The sequence below is a fragment of the Vanessa cardui genome, chromosome 9 (assembly GCF_905220365.1).
Source record: "Vanessa cardui chromosome 9, ilVanCard2.1, whole genome shotgun sequence".
Lineage (NCBI taxonomy): Eukaryota > Metazoa > Arthropoda > Insecta > Lepidoptera > Nymphalidae > Vanessa > Vanessa cardui.
The window spans coordinates 1,905,626-1,921,015 of NC_061131.1; the positions used below are offsets into that span (position 1 = coordinate 1,905,626).

Here is a 15,390-nt window from a genome sequence, read left to right on the forward strand (position 1 = left end):
TTTAGAATTATAATTGTCTTTTATTAATTCCCTGATGCTACATGTTTCCTTTATTGAGTCAAAGATAGAACAATGAAACGAAAATTTAAATACTGTCTTTATAATTACAATATTTGAAAATATTACAATATAAAATTTAATTTTAAGTCGTTTCCTTTTAAATTATGTCAAACAATTTTCATAATAACGATACATGCTTAGCCGAATGTTTAGGTTTTGATAAAGTTTCTTAGTGACAACTCCAAAGTTATCTCAAGACCTTTTTTGAACCGAAGTTCTTTAACCCAAGTGTTACGAGAGTAACCTTAGCCTTCGGTGTAATGACATTTGATTCAATATCGTAATTTATATCACATTATTACTGTGATTAATAAAACTGTGATTAATATTATTTTATATGACATCGCATTTAATACTGGTATGTAACACTATTTCTTATTTTAAATATGATTATTATTATTACTTTATGTCCTACAGTTTGTAGGCCATAATCTAGCATAAACCAAGATTCATGGCTCAGCTGCAGTTATCGCCACAATATTCTTGTGAGAAAAATCGGTGTTATATGTTCCTACTGCGAAAGAGCTTGGCCATCTTGCATCAATTAGGCTTTTTATATCCTAACGGATTAGATGGGCATTAACTCGCCAATTCGTTAATCGTTAATTAACGAAGTTAACTCTCTGATGAACGGATTACCTTTTAAATTAACTTCAAAAAACGTTAACGCTCTTTTTAACTTCCGTTAACTTTAAGTAGCTCGTTTGTCGTTTGTTGATATTCTGTCGTCATTTTGTTTTTTTTTTTTAATTACGCGCCATGACATCACTTGAGTGATGACGAAGTATGCCAGCTGGCTGCAGCCTTTCACCCAAAGTATTGACTACTGTGGCTTCAAAAGTACGATAGTTGCAATTTCTCAACAATCAGGAAGCTTATGAAAGCAAAAATTGAAGATGCTCTGTTCAAAGAAAGAAAGTAAACGAAAAAAATATTAGTAACAGCGGAAAGAGCAATAATGAAGAAGAAGGGGGATGATTTTTACAGCACTCTTACTCAACCGTTTCGTTTGAAGAAAAAAGGTTTAGTAGCCCGAAATCTGTGACAAACAAAGCTCAGAAATTGGTGAGAAAATGGCTGGACACCAAGTCAAAAGAATCTTTTCTGGATGCCGCCTTTTTAGGTCAACCAGTGTTGATAACATTTTTTTAAATATAATATTGTCATCCCATCTAGTGCGTTTAGAACGTCTTTTTTCTATGGGCAAAGATGCAAAGAGCTCAAGAGCAGTATAAGTTTTAAATGGTTATATTTAACTTGCGTTAAATATTCGACAATTTAACGCTCTGTCTATTATCGAAGTTAACTTTTTATTAAACGAATTAAAGATTAATAAAGTAAACTTTTGAATTGACTGTGACCCGCCTATGCCTAACGGAATAAACTACTGGGGTAATAATATAGATTTCAGGACTTATTAAAATTATAACACGAGACAAAATAAAAATATTGTCGGTATGTGAGATTAGCAATCGGCTGGTGATGCGTCTTAAAAAAAATTAAATAAAGGCAAAATTATACTTATATACATTACTTTACTTTTACAAGTCCAGACTGACTGATTCATCATCGCTGAGCGTAAAGTATTAAAGTTTACAAAGGGGTCTTAAATTGACGTAATATTTTAAACAATTCTGTTAAGTTATAAATATAATTTCTACACAAGCAAAGCCTTGGACTACAGCTAGTAGTAAATCAAAATAGTATTAGTAATTTTATTAACGAAATTTATTTTGTATCTGTTAAACACCACAGAACATAACCATTGCGAACCAGTTGAATATGTCAAAAGTAATGCATTATTTGTTGACATTGTTGTCGTATATTTGTCAAAACCAAAAGATATTACGATAGATTAAGATTTGTGATATTTTTGATCGTTCAAGGGCTCATTATGAAAAAAAAGTTTTCATATTACCTAATTAATTATTATGTGTTATAAGGACACCGTGCTTCATTAACTTCAGAGTATCTGTGTATGAATTGTGTTACTAAATAATGGAATTTATCGGACGATTTATTTTGTTGATACTATTTTTTATTACTCGGGTAAACTCACTAGCTTATGATGGTAAGACTTTTATTCTTTTAAATATGTAATATATCTGATATTGACGACTATTTAATCAACAAGGCACCTATTGATTCTCGAAAGCAATCGAAACATACTAATGTCTTGGTTATTTAATCAAATAACTTTATAAAACTATATTTGCGATTATAATTATTGTTTTGATTAACATTTCAAGATTATAATATTTCCAGTTCACTGGCTCAGTGGTCCTGCTACCATTGAACGCGATGTGCAGCCTTTAAAGCAAACTATTGACATATACTGTTACACTGGAACACCAAAGAATTTACTAACATTGTGGCAAACTGTCAAGGTAACAATATACTTGCAATAGTACTTGAGCATCTTATAAACACTTATTTTAAAATAACCTCACTTTTCTGACAAAAATAATTGTCAAAATATTCAAGCTTTCTTTTTTTTTGTGGGCTGTCTATTTCTGATCAAGGCAGTTAACCGGTCAGTTTAATCATTAGGATTTGTTACTTATAATTCCAAACTTCAATTTTTACTTGTGTTTTTTTATGTAAATAATCAAATTTTGTCAGTTATCAAAGCTAAATAAATTATCTAATAATAAGTAGTAGAGTTAAAATAATGATTAATTTTGCCCAAAGCAATTGTATTAAATAGTGTTGATATGTAAATATTTAATATATTATAACTGTTTATGACTTCAGTTCCACATAAAGATAAAAAATGATCAATTCAGTCAGTACCTTGGTGACAATCCAGAACAAGTTTACAAAGATTATACAGAAGATAGTTATGGATGGGCTATTAACCCATTCCAAAAGAAATCATACAGGAGTGTATCGCTGGATATTTTCACACCAACATGTATGGCCATCAATACAAAGGAGAGACACAGCATTGAATTACATATTCAAAGTAAGTAAATACAGGATTGTTTAAACAAGCTTTATAAATGTGAAAGTAAATATCTATCAATGTTAATGTTATGTATTTCAAATGAAGCAAGCTTGGTAGGTTACTTTTTTACTACAAATTAGTTTAAAATCAATTACTCAAATTTAATTTGATCAGGCTATGTCGACTAGAACTTTATTAAGATTAGTAATTTTTAGTAAATTATTTTAAATAAGCTATACCACACAATCACAACATCATCTACTGGATAACAGTAAAACTTAGTATTGTTGTGTTCTAAATTGAATATTGAGTAAGCCATTTTAACACAGGCATGAGGGACATAATCACTTATAAAAAGCCATGGGAACCCATGGCTTTTTGTGGGCAGTGTGAATACTTAATATTTCTTGCATCATCAATGATTATGGGAGCTGAGATGGCCCAGTGGTTAGAACGCGTACATCTTAACCGATGATCGCGGGTTCAAACCCAGGCAAGCACCACTATATATATGTGCTAAATTTGTGTTTATAATTCATCTCATGCTCGGCGGTGAAGGAAAACATCGTGAGGAAACCTGCATGTGTCTAATTTCATCGAAATTCTGCCACATGTGCATTCCACCAACCCGCATTGGAACAGCGTGGTGGAATATGTTCCAAAACCCTCTCCTTAATAGAAGAGGAGGCCATTAGCCCAGCAGTGGGAAATTTACAGGCTGTTACTTTACTTTTTTACAATGATTATGGGGGGTAGTTACTAATTAAGAAGTAGCCAAATCAAGTGGCCTCTTAGCTACACTATATACCTATTTTATAAAATTAAAATTCTGGCAATTACATGTGATATGTTCAATTTCAATGGTCATGTATTTGATTATTATATATTAGGTACTATAAAATTTTATATTTTTATGACTATGTTAGTAATAAAATATTGTCAGTGAATATATTTATTACCTCAGTACAGAAAATACCCTGGTCCAGTATGCTTAACAGTGTCATCATCAAAAGAAGTCCACTGTCTTTCCTTTTATTGCACAATTAAAATTATAATCAAGTATCTGTCAAGCCCAGTGTCTTTTGGTGATGAGTCTTTTATTGTACAATAGGCTATTTGACAATGCGAAAAATAAATTGTGAATTTTTGTAATCAGTGTATATTATGAGTTTAAAAATGGTTATTTACTAGTGAAAGTTGAAAATAATACTTAATTTATTCAAAAATTCATAAATAAAAATGTATTTTTTCAAAAATTTTTCACGTGACACAAAACTCTCCTGATTTGCCGGGCTTATGATGAAGTCACTTTCTTGTAAACCTTGCTTTTCTACTATATGTACCACAGATTAAAATACAGGAAAGTGACGTCACAGATCCCATTGCAGCGCCATATTGTCCAAGTAGCGTTTATGCGCGCTTTTTTTTTAAATATGGAATTTTGAATATGATATTTTTCGGCAGATACGTACTAGAAATAAAAAACACAACTTTTACTGGGTTCCTTAACTTCTACTAAATAATATAAAATAGATTTTAAAAAACAGTCAGAGAATAAAATTTTATTCTTACTAACAAGTAATAAATGATATTGATTGAAAAGAGTGCCTGCTGATTTTTTTGCTAGTTATTTCTACATTTCAGTAGAATTTACCTTCCTAAGTTCCTAATTAGCTTTCATTATTTTTTGAAATTGGAAGCTTTACATTTAAACACTTGTTAAGAGATAATTTAGAAAACATATTTGGATTGTACCTAATAAAACTCGTCATGTGTGCGTATTAATTGATTTATTGTTTGAAAAAATATTGCCATCGTAAAAAAATTATAAAATGAGTTCATCAACCGCTGTATAACAGGAATTATAATAGACATAATGATAATTGCTTCATAAAAAGTGACATAAAGTTCCTTTAAAATATTCTATTTTAAATAAGGTGTATTGATTCTATGGTAATTAGTGGAATTGACCTAGTTTTTATAAATGAAACCATACATAAATTATGTAATCAGAGAATTAAAATTTATAATTTGTTATATATACAAATTTAAAGATAAATTAATTAAAAATATATATATTAGGGCGTTAACGTATTGCAAATTTGTTTACAAATATTTTTTCATTCAACTCGTGCCCTTTTAGTACATATATGGATGATACTATTACTAGAAAAAAAAACAATAGCCGTGCATAGTATGATCTATCAACAAATTGGGATTAATTATGTGATAACTTATTAAATACATACTTTAATACATTAACATCTTTATTTACATACTAGTCGTAACCCACAGTTTTACTCGGGATTTTTGGGTCGGTCGTCAACCCGATATATTTGTTTGAGTAACATAACTGTTTCATACGAAATTTCATATAAATGTTTTGTTTTATGTTATAGATTGGCGGACGAGCACATGGGCCACCTGATGGTAAGTGGTCACCATCAGCCATAGACACCTGTGCCTGTAGTTACACTGGCTCACTCAAAAATATGAATCAGTTCAGTAGTTTGGCTTTGAAAGAATAAAGATTATATAATAATATAGATTTATGCATATAATTGTCTTCATAATTTGTGTAGTGTTCAAGATTACATTAGAATATATCTTTGTGCAACTATATCTGATACTCGTTTAACCTATTTTATTAAGACCGTGCTTGATTCGACATAATAAATATTTTGTACTCCTCTATATTGCAAGGAACTACTCATAATGACCTTGGTAATTCCAGGGGTGGATCTATGGCGTGTTCTGATGATGGTTGTAGCTGCAACCCTTATATTTGCATCTCGTACTTTGAGTGGTAATCCTGTATTCTTCTATCTCTGCGGCATCGTGATCGGTGTATCAGCATCGTTCATGGTTCTCGTGTACTACGTAAGCAGGTTTATACCAGGGGTATGTATGTTTTGCTGTACTTTTTTTTAACACGAATGTACTTTTTGTATTTTTAAATTAGCCTACTTGAATAAAGTGTATTGTGATTGATTTATTGTTCAAATCAAAGCTTGGATCATGAATGTCTTCATAACTATGCGCCACCAATGTTAACGAGTTTGATATATATTTTTTCGGCACAAATTTCGTGTTGTAAGTTAAATGAGCCAGCAGAAGGGTCTGCCAAGTGAGCTTATATGCAGCTATATATGGTCGATTTAGAAATATTTTATTTCGACCTCGACCAACAATGTTATGTCAAATAAATGTCAAATTGTTAATTTATACCTATTTTTGTCTTTTCCATCGCACGTGACATTGGCGAAATAAGCTATGCCTTTTTGCACAGATAAAAGTCACAAAAAGAAAAACCACAAAAAAACTACTTTTTTTTGCCAATGAAATCGCTTATGCAACCAGGAAACTAATATGTATTTCGTCTGTTTTTTTTTTCAGAGAACATTAACATACGGTTTATTAATCGGCGGTTGGACGGTAGGGGTGTATCTGGTGCAGCAAATGTGGGAGAACATCCGAAGCATCATGGCAGCGTATCAATCGTACATCTTCTGGTATATCCTGATGGCCGGTTTCGTCAGTTTCGTGGTCTGCTACAGGATCGGACCGCCAAAGAATCAGAGAAGCAAGAATCTTGTTATGTGGACTTTGCAGGTAATTCCTTTGACTAGTTTCTCGTTCGAATGAATGATAAAAAAATCATAGTTGAATAATTATTAAATTGTTATAAATATATGTACATCCTTTTTTGAGAAGATCTATTTTTTCGGCGTAATTAATTTAATTACTTTCGCGGAATAAAGTTACTTTTTCCATCATTATCGTTTTATAGTATAAAACAAAGTCGCTTATCTTATGTATTGCAAATTACGCAACGAATTTGATGCGTTTTTTTTTTAATAGATAGAGTGATTCGAGAGGAAGGTTTTTGTATATGATACATGGACAATATAGTAAAGAAACACTTATCACTTTAGATGTTTCTAATGTGATGTCGTAAATATACAAATTCTGTAGAATATTTAGTACCAGTATTGCACCCTTGAAAATCTGGGGGGGGGGGCGTCCTTTTTCATGATACCAATCATTGATAATAGTTACTTTTTGCAATCATCAACATTGACTATTGGTATTATTTTAGGGTGTAGGTGTGGTCGTGATTATATTCAGCAGTCAATATCAAGAAGCGTCGACGGCCGTGACCGTCATCACGCTGGGGACCAAGTATTTCCCTAAATCCATCCTCTACCACATCCAGGGTTACTGGTGAGTTATTAATATTTTTGCGTAAAATCTGACAATGTCAATTTAATAGGCTGTTTGACAATGCGATAAATAAAGTTTCCATTATTGTAATCAGTAGGTATATATTATGAGTTTAAAATTGTTATTTGTTATCGAAAGTTGGAAATAGTACTTCATTTATTAAAAAATCCATAAATAAATGTGCATTTTTTAAAACATTATCACGTGACACAAAAAACCTCTCCTGAATCCTGATTATCCAGCCTTAAGATGAAGTCGCTTGCTTGTTACATTGCTAGCCTACTATATGTACCACAGATTTAAATACAGGCAAGTGACGTCACTGACCCCATTGCAGCGCCATGTTGTTCAAGTAGCGTCATCGCGGGTTATTTAAATAAGGAATTTTTAATATGATATTTTTCGCCAAATATGTACAAAAAATTGAAAAAAAACAACATTTCCTTCCTTGACATATACCTTGTTAGCATATTTATTTTATTATGATCATATTTTATTGTTTTAATGTATTAAAGTATTATCAGCATAAATAATTCGATTTAAATAGTTGTTACAATTTGCGTTGATTGTCAACATCCGATTTTGAAAAAACTAAATTGTTTTTTTAAATGGATCGAAACCGGATGTTGCTACAGTCGGAGGAGGGGCGTGTAAACATTAAATACTAGGAGTAAGCCTAGAAATGGTCATTCTTACTCCAATCGTCGAATTCAAAGGATCGTGAACCATTTCAGGAGAGATAAAGTATTGATTGTTAGGAGAGTTTTTGTATTATACATCTATCTACTTGGTGGTAGGGCTTTGTGCAAGCCCGTCTGGGTAGGTACCACCCACTCATCAGTTATTCTACCGCCAAATTACAATACTCGGTATTGTTGTGTTCCGGTCTGAAGGGTGAGTGAGCCAGTGTAACTACAAGCACAAGGGACATAACATCTTAGTTTCCAAGGTTGGTGGCGTATTGACGATTTAAGGAATACTTAATATTTCCTACAGCGTCAATGTCTATGGGCGATGGTGACCACTTACCATCAGGTGGCCCATATGCTCGTCCGCCAATCTATACCATAAAAAAAAAAAAAATTATTCCAACAACCTATTAGCTAATAGCCTCGAATAGCCTATTATATAAATGAGACGCGACTACTGTTTTACACGGGAATATGTCGCGGTTCCCCGCAGGCGGCGCCGCTTCCCGCCCAAGCCGCGGCTGCTGTCGAGCGAGGAGTACTACGAGCAAGGCGCGCGCGAGACGCAGCGCGCACTCGCCGAACTGCGGCGCTACTGCGCCAGCCCCGACTGCCAGCAGTGGAGCGTCATGCTGCGACTGCACGACGCCAAACGGTACCACCTACCACCCTCACCTTACCACCCCAATTTGACCCCAAACACTATTAAGCGATACCACCCTCACCTCACCACCCCAATTTGACCCCAAACACAATTAAGCGGTACCACCCTCACCTCACCACCCCAATTTGACCCCAAACACAATTAAGCGGTACCACCCTCTCCTTACCACCCCAATTTGATCCCAAACACTATTTTTATTCTCATTTTACTCATCGAGATAAGCTCTCTCCTTACCACCCCAATTTGATCCCAAACACAATTTTTATTCTCATTTTACTCATCGAGATAAGCTCTCTCCTTACCACCCCAATTTGATCCCAAACACAATTTTTATTCTCATTTTACTCATCGAGATAAGCTCTCTCCTTACCACCCCAATTTGATCCCAAACACTATTTTTATTCTCATTTGACTCATCGAGATAAGCTCTCTCCTTACCACCCCAATTTGACCCCAAACACAATTTTTATTCTCATTTGACTCATCGAGATAAGCTTGTTATACCGCCTATGCATGAACACCATGTACGATTAAAACAAATATAAATAAATAAATATGAGACAACATCACATACATTACTCTGACCCCACTGTAAGTAGCTAAAGCACTTGTGTTATGGAAATCAGATGTAACGACGGTACCACAAACACCCAGACCCAAGACAACATAGAATGGTAATCTACATCGACTCGGCCGGGAATCGAACCCGGGACCTCAGAGTGGCGTACCAATGAAAACCGGTGTACACACCACTCGACCACGGAGGTCGTCAAAACAAGTGCGCGATCACCTTTCACAGAGGCATATTATCTACATCTAACGTTTTTACGCAGAATACGTCAGCAAAGCCCCCGATCTGCACCATTTGTTTCGACATCTTTATTATATATGGTTTTTTTCCCCACTACCCAATTAATCTAAAACTAGAATGACTTATACACACTGACACTAACATCGTATGAAACTTCCTTATTGTATGACTTCCACGCAGGATATATTTATTTAAATTATTGTATTTAACTAACATGACTGTGTATTTTTAAATGTTAAAAAAGAGTAACTACTGAGTTTCTTGCCGGTTCTTCTCGGTAGAATCTACTTTCCGAACCGGTGGTAGCTTCACTTAATTGTAAAATGACGATTCAAAAGTGCTTGTAAAAGTCTACTTAGATAAAGTTTATTTTGATTTTTGATCACAATTTAATTGTATAAACTTATTCTTCCAGGTTTGCAAGTTTCGTGGAGGGTAATTCTCACCTGAACGACGATGAAGTCATAGACTATGAATCGTATGCGTTCTCAATGGAACATTCCAAGCCGGTCGCAAACTCCACCAGGAATATGGAGATATCTGACGACGACTCGTCGGAGTACGGTGACGATTGAATGAATTACCGATTCATTTGTGATTCTAATAAAAACGGAACGATTCTCGAAATATTGATCGTCGGAGCGACAGAGTGGACTAGGCTTGTCCCGATTTCTCCGGACGTCGACCCGTTTTAGAAGGGTTTTGGGGGGTTATTAAAAGTGTCTGCGTAACTTGAAACAAATATAACATCAACGAAAGATATTTTAATATTCATTTCGGGTATTTTTTAATATTCATATTTTTTATTACTACTTAAAAAGTCTGAATGTAATTATTTTTTATCGATACAATTTATTATCTGTGCCTTAACTCAAATGACATTTTCTACGCTGACATTAGTAGGTTTTTCTTTCTTGAAAAATTTACTATACTTTTTTAAACAAAATATGAATTGCTACTAAATCAGCATTATAATACTATTAGCCTAGATCCTTCTTTAATTAACCTACAACAAAAGTCTTGTGTATTTTCATCGGAATAATCCGAGGAACTTCTTGTTCCTACGATCGTCCAGTTTTATAATTTTAGTTTGTATATTAGATCTCATTTATCATATATTCTATTTTTAATAAGCATGTTACTTTCATTGGCTTGTATTTCAATTACAATGGATTGCATGATCAAATTCAAAACAAGCTTATGTGTTAAGCTTGTACTTAGTTTATTGAAATTAAAAACGTTTTTGTATACTTTGTCACAAAGGAAATGTAAAAGATTCGATAAATCCTTTGAACTTTTTCATGTATAGGCGATAATGCTTACTTTCTTCTCGGCTTCAGTTTCTCCTAACAATTATTTTATTAAAACATTTGCTCAAACAATTTTATTATTGTACATTGCTGCAGCACAATGATTTTTCTCCTGCCAGGGAATAAATTCCATTTATTCCAGCATTTGTTTTGTATACACATGTGCTATAAATGCATCCGATGCCAGAAACAAATACACAAATTTGGTCCAATAGGCCATTTCGAAAACAACTCATTTAGAATTTGGTAAAATGTACCAACTGTATGTACTGTTCCATACAAGTATAATACACAAAAAGTTCTCATATCATTACCCTTTAAGTTGATATTTTCAAAAATCCCTTCTTACCACATGCCGACTTACTGACGTTCGAAATTTCTGTTGTTTTGTGTGTTGATATATAGAACAAACTATTTTATAGTCATACATTTACATTAGTAACATTACCATTATATTACTTTCCATTAAGTAAATATATTTCAGAGAGCAATCTTCACTAGGGATTGGTACTAAATATTTGGTTGATGCACAAAAACTCATTTTGTTAGTTATTATTTATTTCTTACAATTATTGTTATACAGACAAGTTATTAATTGACAAAATAACATTTAAGTTAGCACCATGTGTTCGTGTTTAATAAATATATGAATTTGTGTGATTTTATATAACAATTATTGTGTTCCTTATATTTTAAGATGCAAATAAATTTTTAATTACTAAAGATTATTTTTTTATTTTGATAATCAGAAATTTTTAAATTACCCCTCACTCACAATATTTTTCCATCAATTTCATGCCCTGTTATTTTATATAATTTATTTGTCACTTCAAATGTTATACAAATAAAATGATACTTTTTAATATTTCTAGGGATAATTGTTTTTCACACTGTACCAGAACACCAATATCATAGACTCCAAGTGCACTGATGGAGTGACCGGGTTGTAATATTTTATAAATAACAACTTGTTTCTAAAATCTATTAAATTATGGCACTTAAAGAGACCACTTTGTATTTAAACTATTTAAATGCTTGGTACAATAGTAAAATGCCTTCTAAATAATGTTCCTCATAATATTTCAGTAAATATTTCCATCATATCTTGAAGTAGTTGAGATATTTTTAAGTTAAATTAATGTCATGTCCTAAAATAAGTGGCCTCTAGAATAATTATATTTATCAATCTCATATTAATATTAAATATATTTTAAGAAACATCTTAAAAGTTAAGTTAGTTTTCTGTATGGTTTATAAATTATTAAAATTTTAAACCTTAAGACTATATAAATAAAACATATATATCAGTTGTATTAAATAGTAATCGTAATTTATATTGTTTTCAATTTTCGTCGAGATTGTAATGTTGATAAAATAGCCTCACTGTTTTAATTTGTCTTGTTGCAAAATTGGCATTTAACAGATCGAAATATCTTTGATTCAGTCTTGATTTATACTTGAAAGAATCTTGTTTAAATTCTAAAGCAATATTTAAAATGTCAAAAAAATATTGAGTTAAAAACAATTCATAAAAATTGTCGTCCGCCGTATTACTTGCGATTTAGCGTTCGTTTGTCAGTTGTCAGGTGTATTGCGACAAAAAAGCCTACTTTCTGAAGGTTTCAGCACGCTTCATATAAAAGTTTCATCAAATTTGATTCAGTGATTTGGCAGTGAACAGACATACAGAGATACTTTCGTACTACTTTATAATATTAGTATAGATTAAAACTTTAATACTAGTAAAAATGTTATGCTTAAATTATGACTATGATGATAATGAAAACACAAATATTAAAATAGGAAGTTAGGAGCGAGCTCTGCTGGCCTTCTTGCTCTTGTCCAGTGTCTGCGGTGGCGGAGGCGGCTTAGCTGACATGTGGCGACTGTACAGTCTGCAAAACAAGTTTAAATTAACAACAATTTACATTTAATTAAAATAGATTTTTATTTACGCTATCTTAACATTATTTATAATCATTATAGTATAATAAGTGCATATATTATTTACTCACATTCAATTTTGTCTACTATGCAATACACAAACATCATTACATAACCAATTATTTTGTAAGCATACATCTATCTCTCTCTCTATCTATCTATCTATACTATTAGTTCTTACTGATAACTTCAAGATGAAGATGAATGATGAAAACTATTGAAATAAAACTAGTTTAAACGGATTTTAATCGCGTATATTAATTATTTTTAAAATCCCAACATTTTGAGCACTTTACAGCATTCGTGGTCACGGGTAGACAGGTAGTAATTAATATACGCAATTAAAATCCGTTTAAACTAGTTTTATTTCAATGTGTAATAATCGCAAAAATTTAAGACAACATTATGATGAAAACTATTTTATACTTTCAACTGTTTGGTATGTATGATTCTAATTTTAATAACTTTATCACTTCATATATTTAACAATGCAATGTTGGACTATAATATACTTACACTCTATATGTTTCTGAACGCAAGTAGTCAAGCACATGTGAAGGTCCCAGCTTCAACTGGTCTTCGATTGGTGGAACCCAGAAGTTACCTTCCAATCTTAACACAGATTTATTACTTGCAAGGTCTAATGTACCTGAAATTAAAAAAAAAATATAATTATTAAAAAAAATTTCGATTGGCATTGGCTTGGCATATATAAGCAAAATGGCAGCTGCATATTCTTTACCTATTTCCGGTGGCAAGACAACTAGACGATTGCCCTGTAAATGCAATTCCCTCAACCGTGCCAATTGACCAAGCTCTTTTGGCACTTCTATCAGATCATTTTCCCTCATTGATAGCTACAATTCACAAAAAAATATATTAGTCCTGATTACAATGTCAATATAAAAGAATAATATTTTTGTTCCATGGAGTTCTAGAGCAATGTTACGTAAATTTAATGTTAATTATTATATTAATAATCATATTTTCCTTGAATTTTAATCCATAACATTTGCATAAGGAAAATATTAAAGTATTTAATACCTACAATTTGTAAATTCTTCAAGTTTCCAATTTCCGGTGGTAGGAATTCAAAGTCATTATCTCCCAAATACAATGCTCGGAGACTTTCTGAAAGAAAGAATTATGACTAATCAATAACATTTTTCATCACAAATTTCTCCATTAATATTGATGAATAATATAAGACCTTTTTATTCTATTCCTATGAATTTAAACATTTTTTTAACATCAATACTACCTTGCATTATACAGCTATACAACAGACACAGTAAAAGGTAATACACCCTATACACTGACACATTTATAATAAACACATTTTTGTGGGCAGTAAAAACAAGGGTATGTTCAAGAAAATAAAAAACTATCCACTTATGGATGATTTTACATGGATTGGTTAGTCTAAAACCAGTCCAATTAGTAATTTTCTCATAATTGATAACCAAAGAAATTATATATGTAATATGTATAGAATTTATAGTCAATAACGGATTTAACACTTCCAAAAACGAAAGTTTATGAACTCACCCATCATGAAGAAATTTCCGGGTAGAGTTTGTTCTTTTAAATTATTATAGGTCAAATCCAAAATTTCCAACACCGGGAATGCACCAAATCCTCTTGGTAGAGTGTACAGTCGGTTGAGAGACACATTTAAAATTCGAAGTTTTGGCAACGATGATAAACTTATTGGCAACTCTTCGATGTGGTTATTAGCGAGGTTAAGAATCTCCAAGTTAATGAGATTCGCTAGTCCAGCCGGAACAACTTGCAGCTTGTTGTGACTGAGTGTTAAACGTGTAATATTTTCAAGACTAACTGAAATCCAGACATTATATTTGTTAGAGTAATAGACCAAGATGTAAACAGTATTTAGAAGTTACGTGGCCATGGGATTTATTCCATGGTTTAATAAATGTTAAATAAAACATTATGGAAACCCACGTAATTTCAATGGATTAGATCATCAACGAAATTGGCAATTATTTTGGAACAATTATTTCAAAACATTTTATTTATTGTCTTTTAAACGAGTTTCATCCAATTTATTTTCATTTTATTTATGCGCACCAATATATTATGTTTATGTACAAGTATAAAAATCAAAACACTTGCGAAACTAAGTACCAAAACTTGTTCTACGCTATATAAGGAAAAACTAGTTTTAGAAAGTCCAACTCACATAGTCCAGGTATTTCGTCTAAGCTAGAAATCCCTTTATCCACCAAATCAATTTCTGGATTATTTATTTCTTTCGCTTCTTCAATTACTTTTTTAGCTTTCGACATTTTGGCAGTGTTTGGAATACAGGAAACTGGCGGAGGATGACTCATTGTTGCAGGGTCGTTAAGAGTTTCGGAGCGACAGCAATATATTAGACATTTTAGCCAATAAGAGGTGGTTGTTTTTTATTTACTTTGCTTCGGTTGGACAAAATACAAATAAAACAAATTGATCTACGTAGATAATATAATATATTATGTTAAAGTGTATAGATAACTAAATATATTATTTATAAAAATCTTTTAAACCTGTTTTTGATACATAACAGCTGTTTGGATTTTTTTTGGAAAGGAATTGAATCTATATAATACTATATAATTATATTATTAAAAAAGAACCTTTTAAAATTATAAATTGATATAGAAATATTCTTTAAATAATTGATAATATTAAAAATTAGATTTTTGGTCTTATCTCTACTACTCTATTAATTTAGT

At 32.0% G+C, this 15,390-nt stretch overlaps 2 protein-coding genes across 2 annotated transcripts; one reads left to right on the forward strand and one right to left on the reverse strand.

Annotated features, from left to right (window-relative positions):
* Positions 1–1,847: 1,847 nt before the first annotated feature.
* Positions 1,848–10,568, forward strand: LOC124532366 (nuclear envelope integral membrane protein 1). Its single transcript, XM_047107257.1, has 8 exons — positions 1,848–2,131; positions 2,326–2,447; positions 2,815–3,025; positions 5,742–5,908; positions 6,404–6,619; positions 7,107–7,231; positions 8,414–8,575; positions 9,811–10,568. Exons 1-8 carry the CDS (start codon positions 2,059–2,061, stop codon positions 9,968–9,970), a joined length of 1,236 nt encoding a protein of 411 aa, XP_046963213.1. The 5' UTR covers positions 1,848–2,058; the 3' UTR covers positions 9,971–10,568.
* A 1,697-nt stretch (positions 10,569–12,265) lies between these two features.
* On the reverse strand, positions 12,266–15,050 carry LOC124532260 (ras suppressor protein 1). The gene is made up of 6 exons (XM_047107053.1): positions 14,853–15,050; positions 14,198–14,488; positions 13,698–13,780; positions 13,392–13,506; positions 13,166–13,298; positions 12,266–12,600 (listed from the first exon to the last, which is right to left on the reverse strand). The coding sequence occupies exons 1-6, from the start codon at positions 15,001–15,003 to the stop codon at positions 12,513–12,515; spliced, it is 861 nt and encodes a 286-aa protein (XP_046963009.1). The 5' UTR covers positions 15,004–15,050; the 3' UTR covers positions 12,266–12,512.
* Positions 15,051–15,390: the final 340 nt, after the last annotated feature.

What these genes read in the sequence shown, in the direction of transcription:
- LOC124532366 (XM_047107257.1), top strand. Translation starts at nt 2,059, where the DNA reads ATGGAATTTATCGGACGATTTATTTTGTTGATACTATTTTTTATTACT. An exon ending in CATTGAATTACATATTCAAA is followed by an intron (nt 3,026 to 5,741) that starts GTAAGTAAATAC and finishes TGGTAATTCCAG; the next exon opens with GGGTGGATCTATGGCGTGTT. An exon ending in TTGTTATGTGGACTTTGCAG is followed by an intron (nt 6,620 to 7,106) that starts GTAATTCCTTTG and finishes GTATTATTTTAG; the next exon opens with GGTGTAGGTGTGGTCGTGAT.
- LOC124532260 (XM_047107053.1), bottom strand. Translation starts at nt 15,003, where the DNA reads ATGAGTCATCCTCCGCCAGTTTCCTGTATTCCAAACACTGCCAAAATG. An exon ending in TGTCTTGCCACCGGAAATAG is followed by an intron (nt 13,299 to 13,391) that starts GTAAAGAATATG and finishes TTTTAATTTCAG; the next exon opens with GTACATTAGACCTTGCAAGT. An exon ending in CGTTCAGAAACATATAGAGT is followed by an intron (nt 12,601 to 13,165) that starts GTAAGTATATTA and finishes CTTGTTTTGCAG; the next exon opens with ACTGTACAGTCGCCACATGT.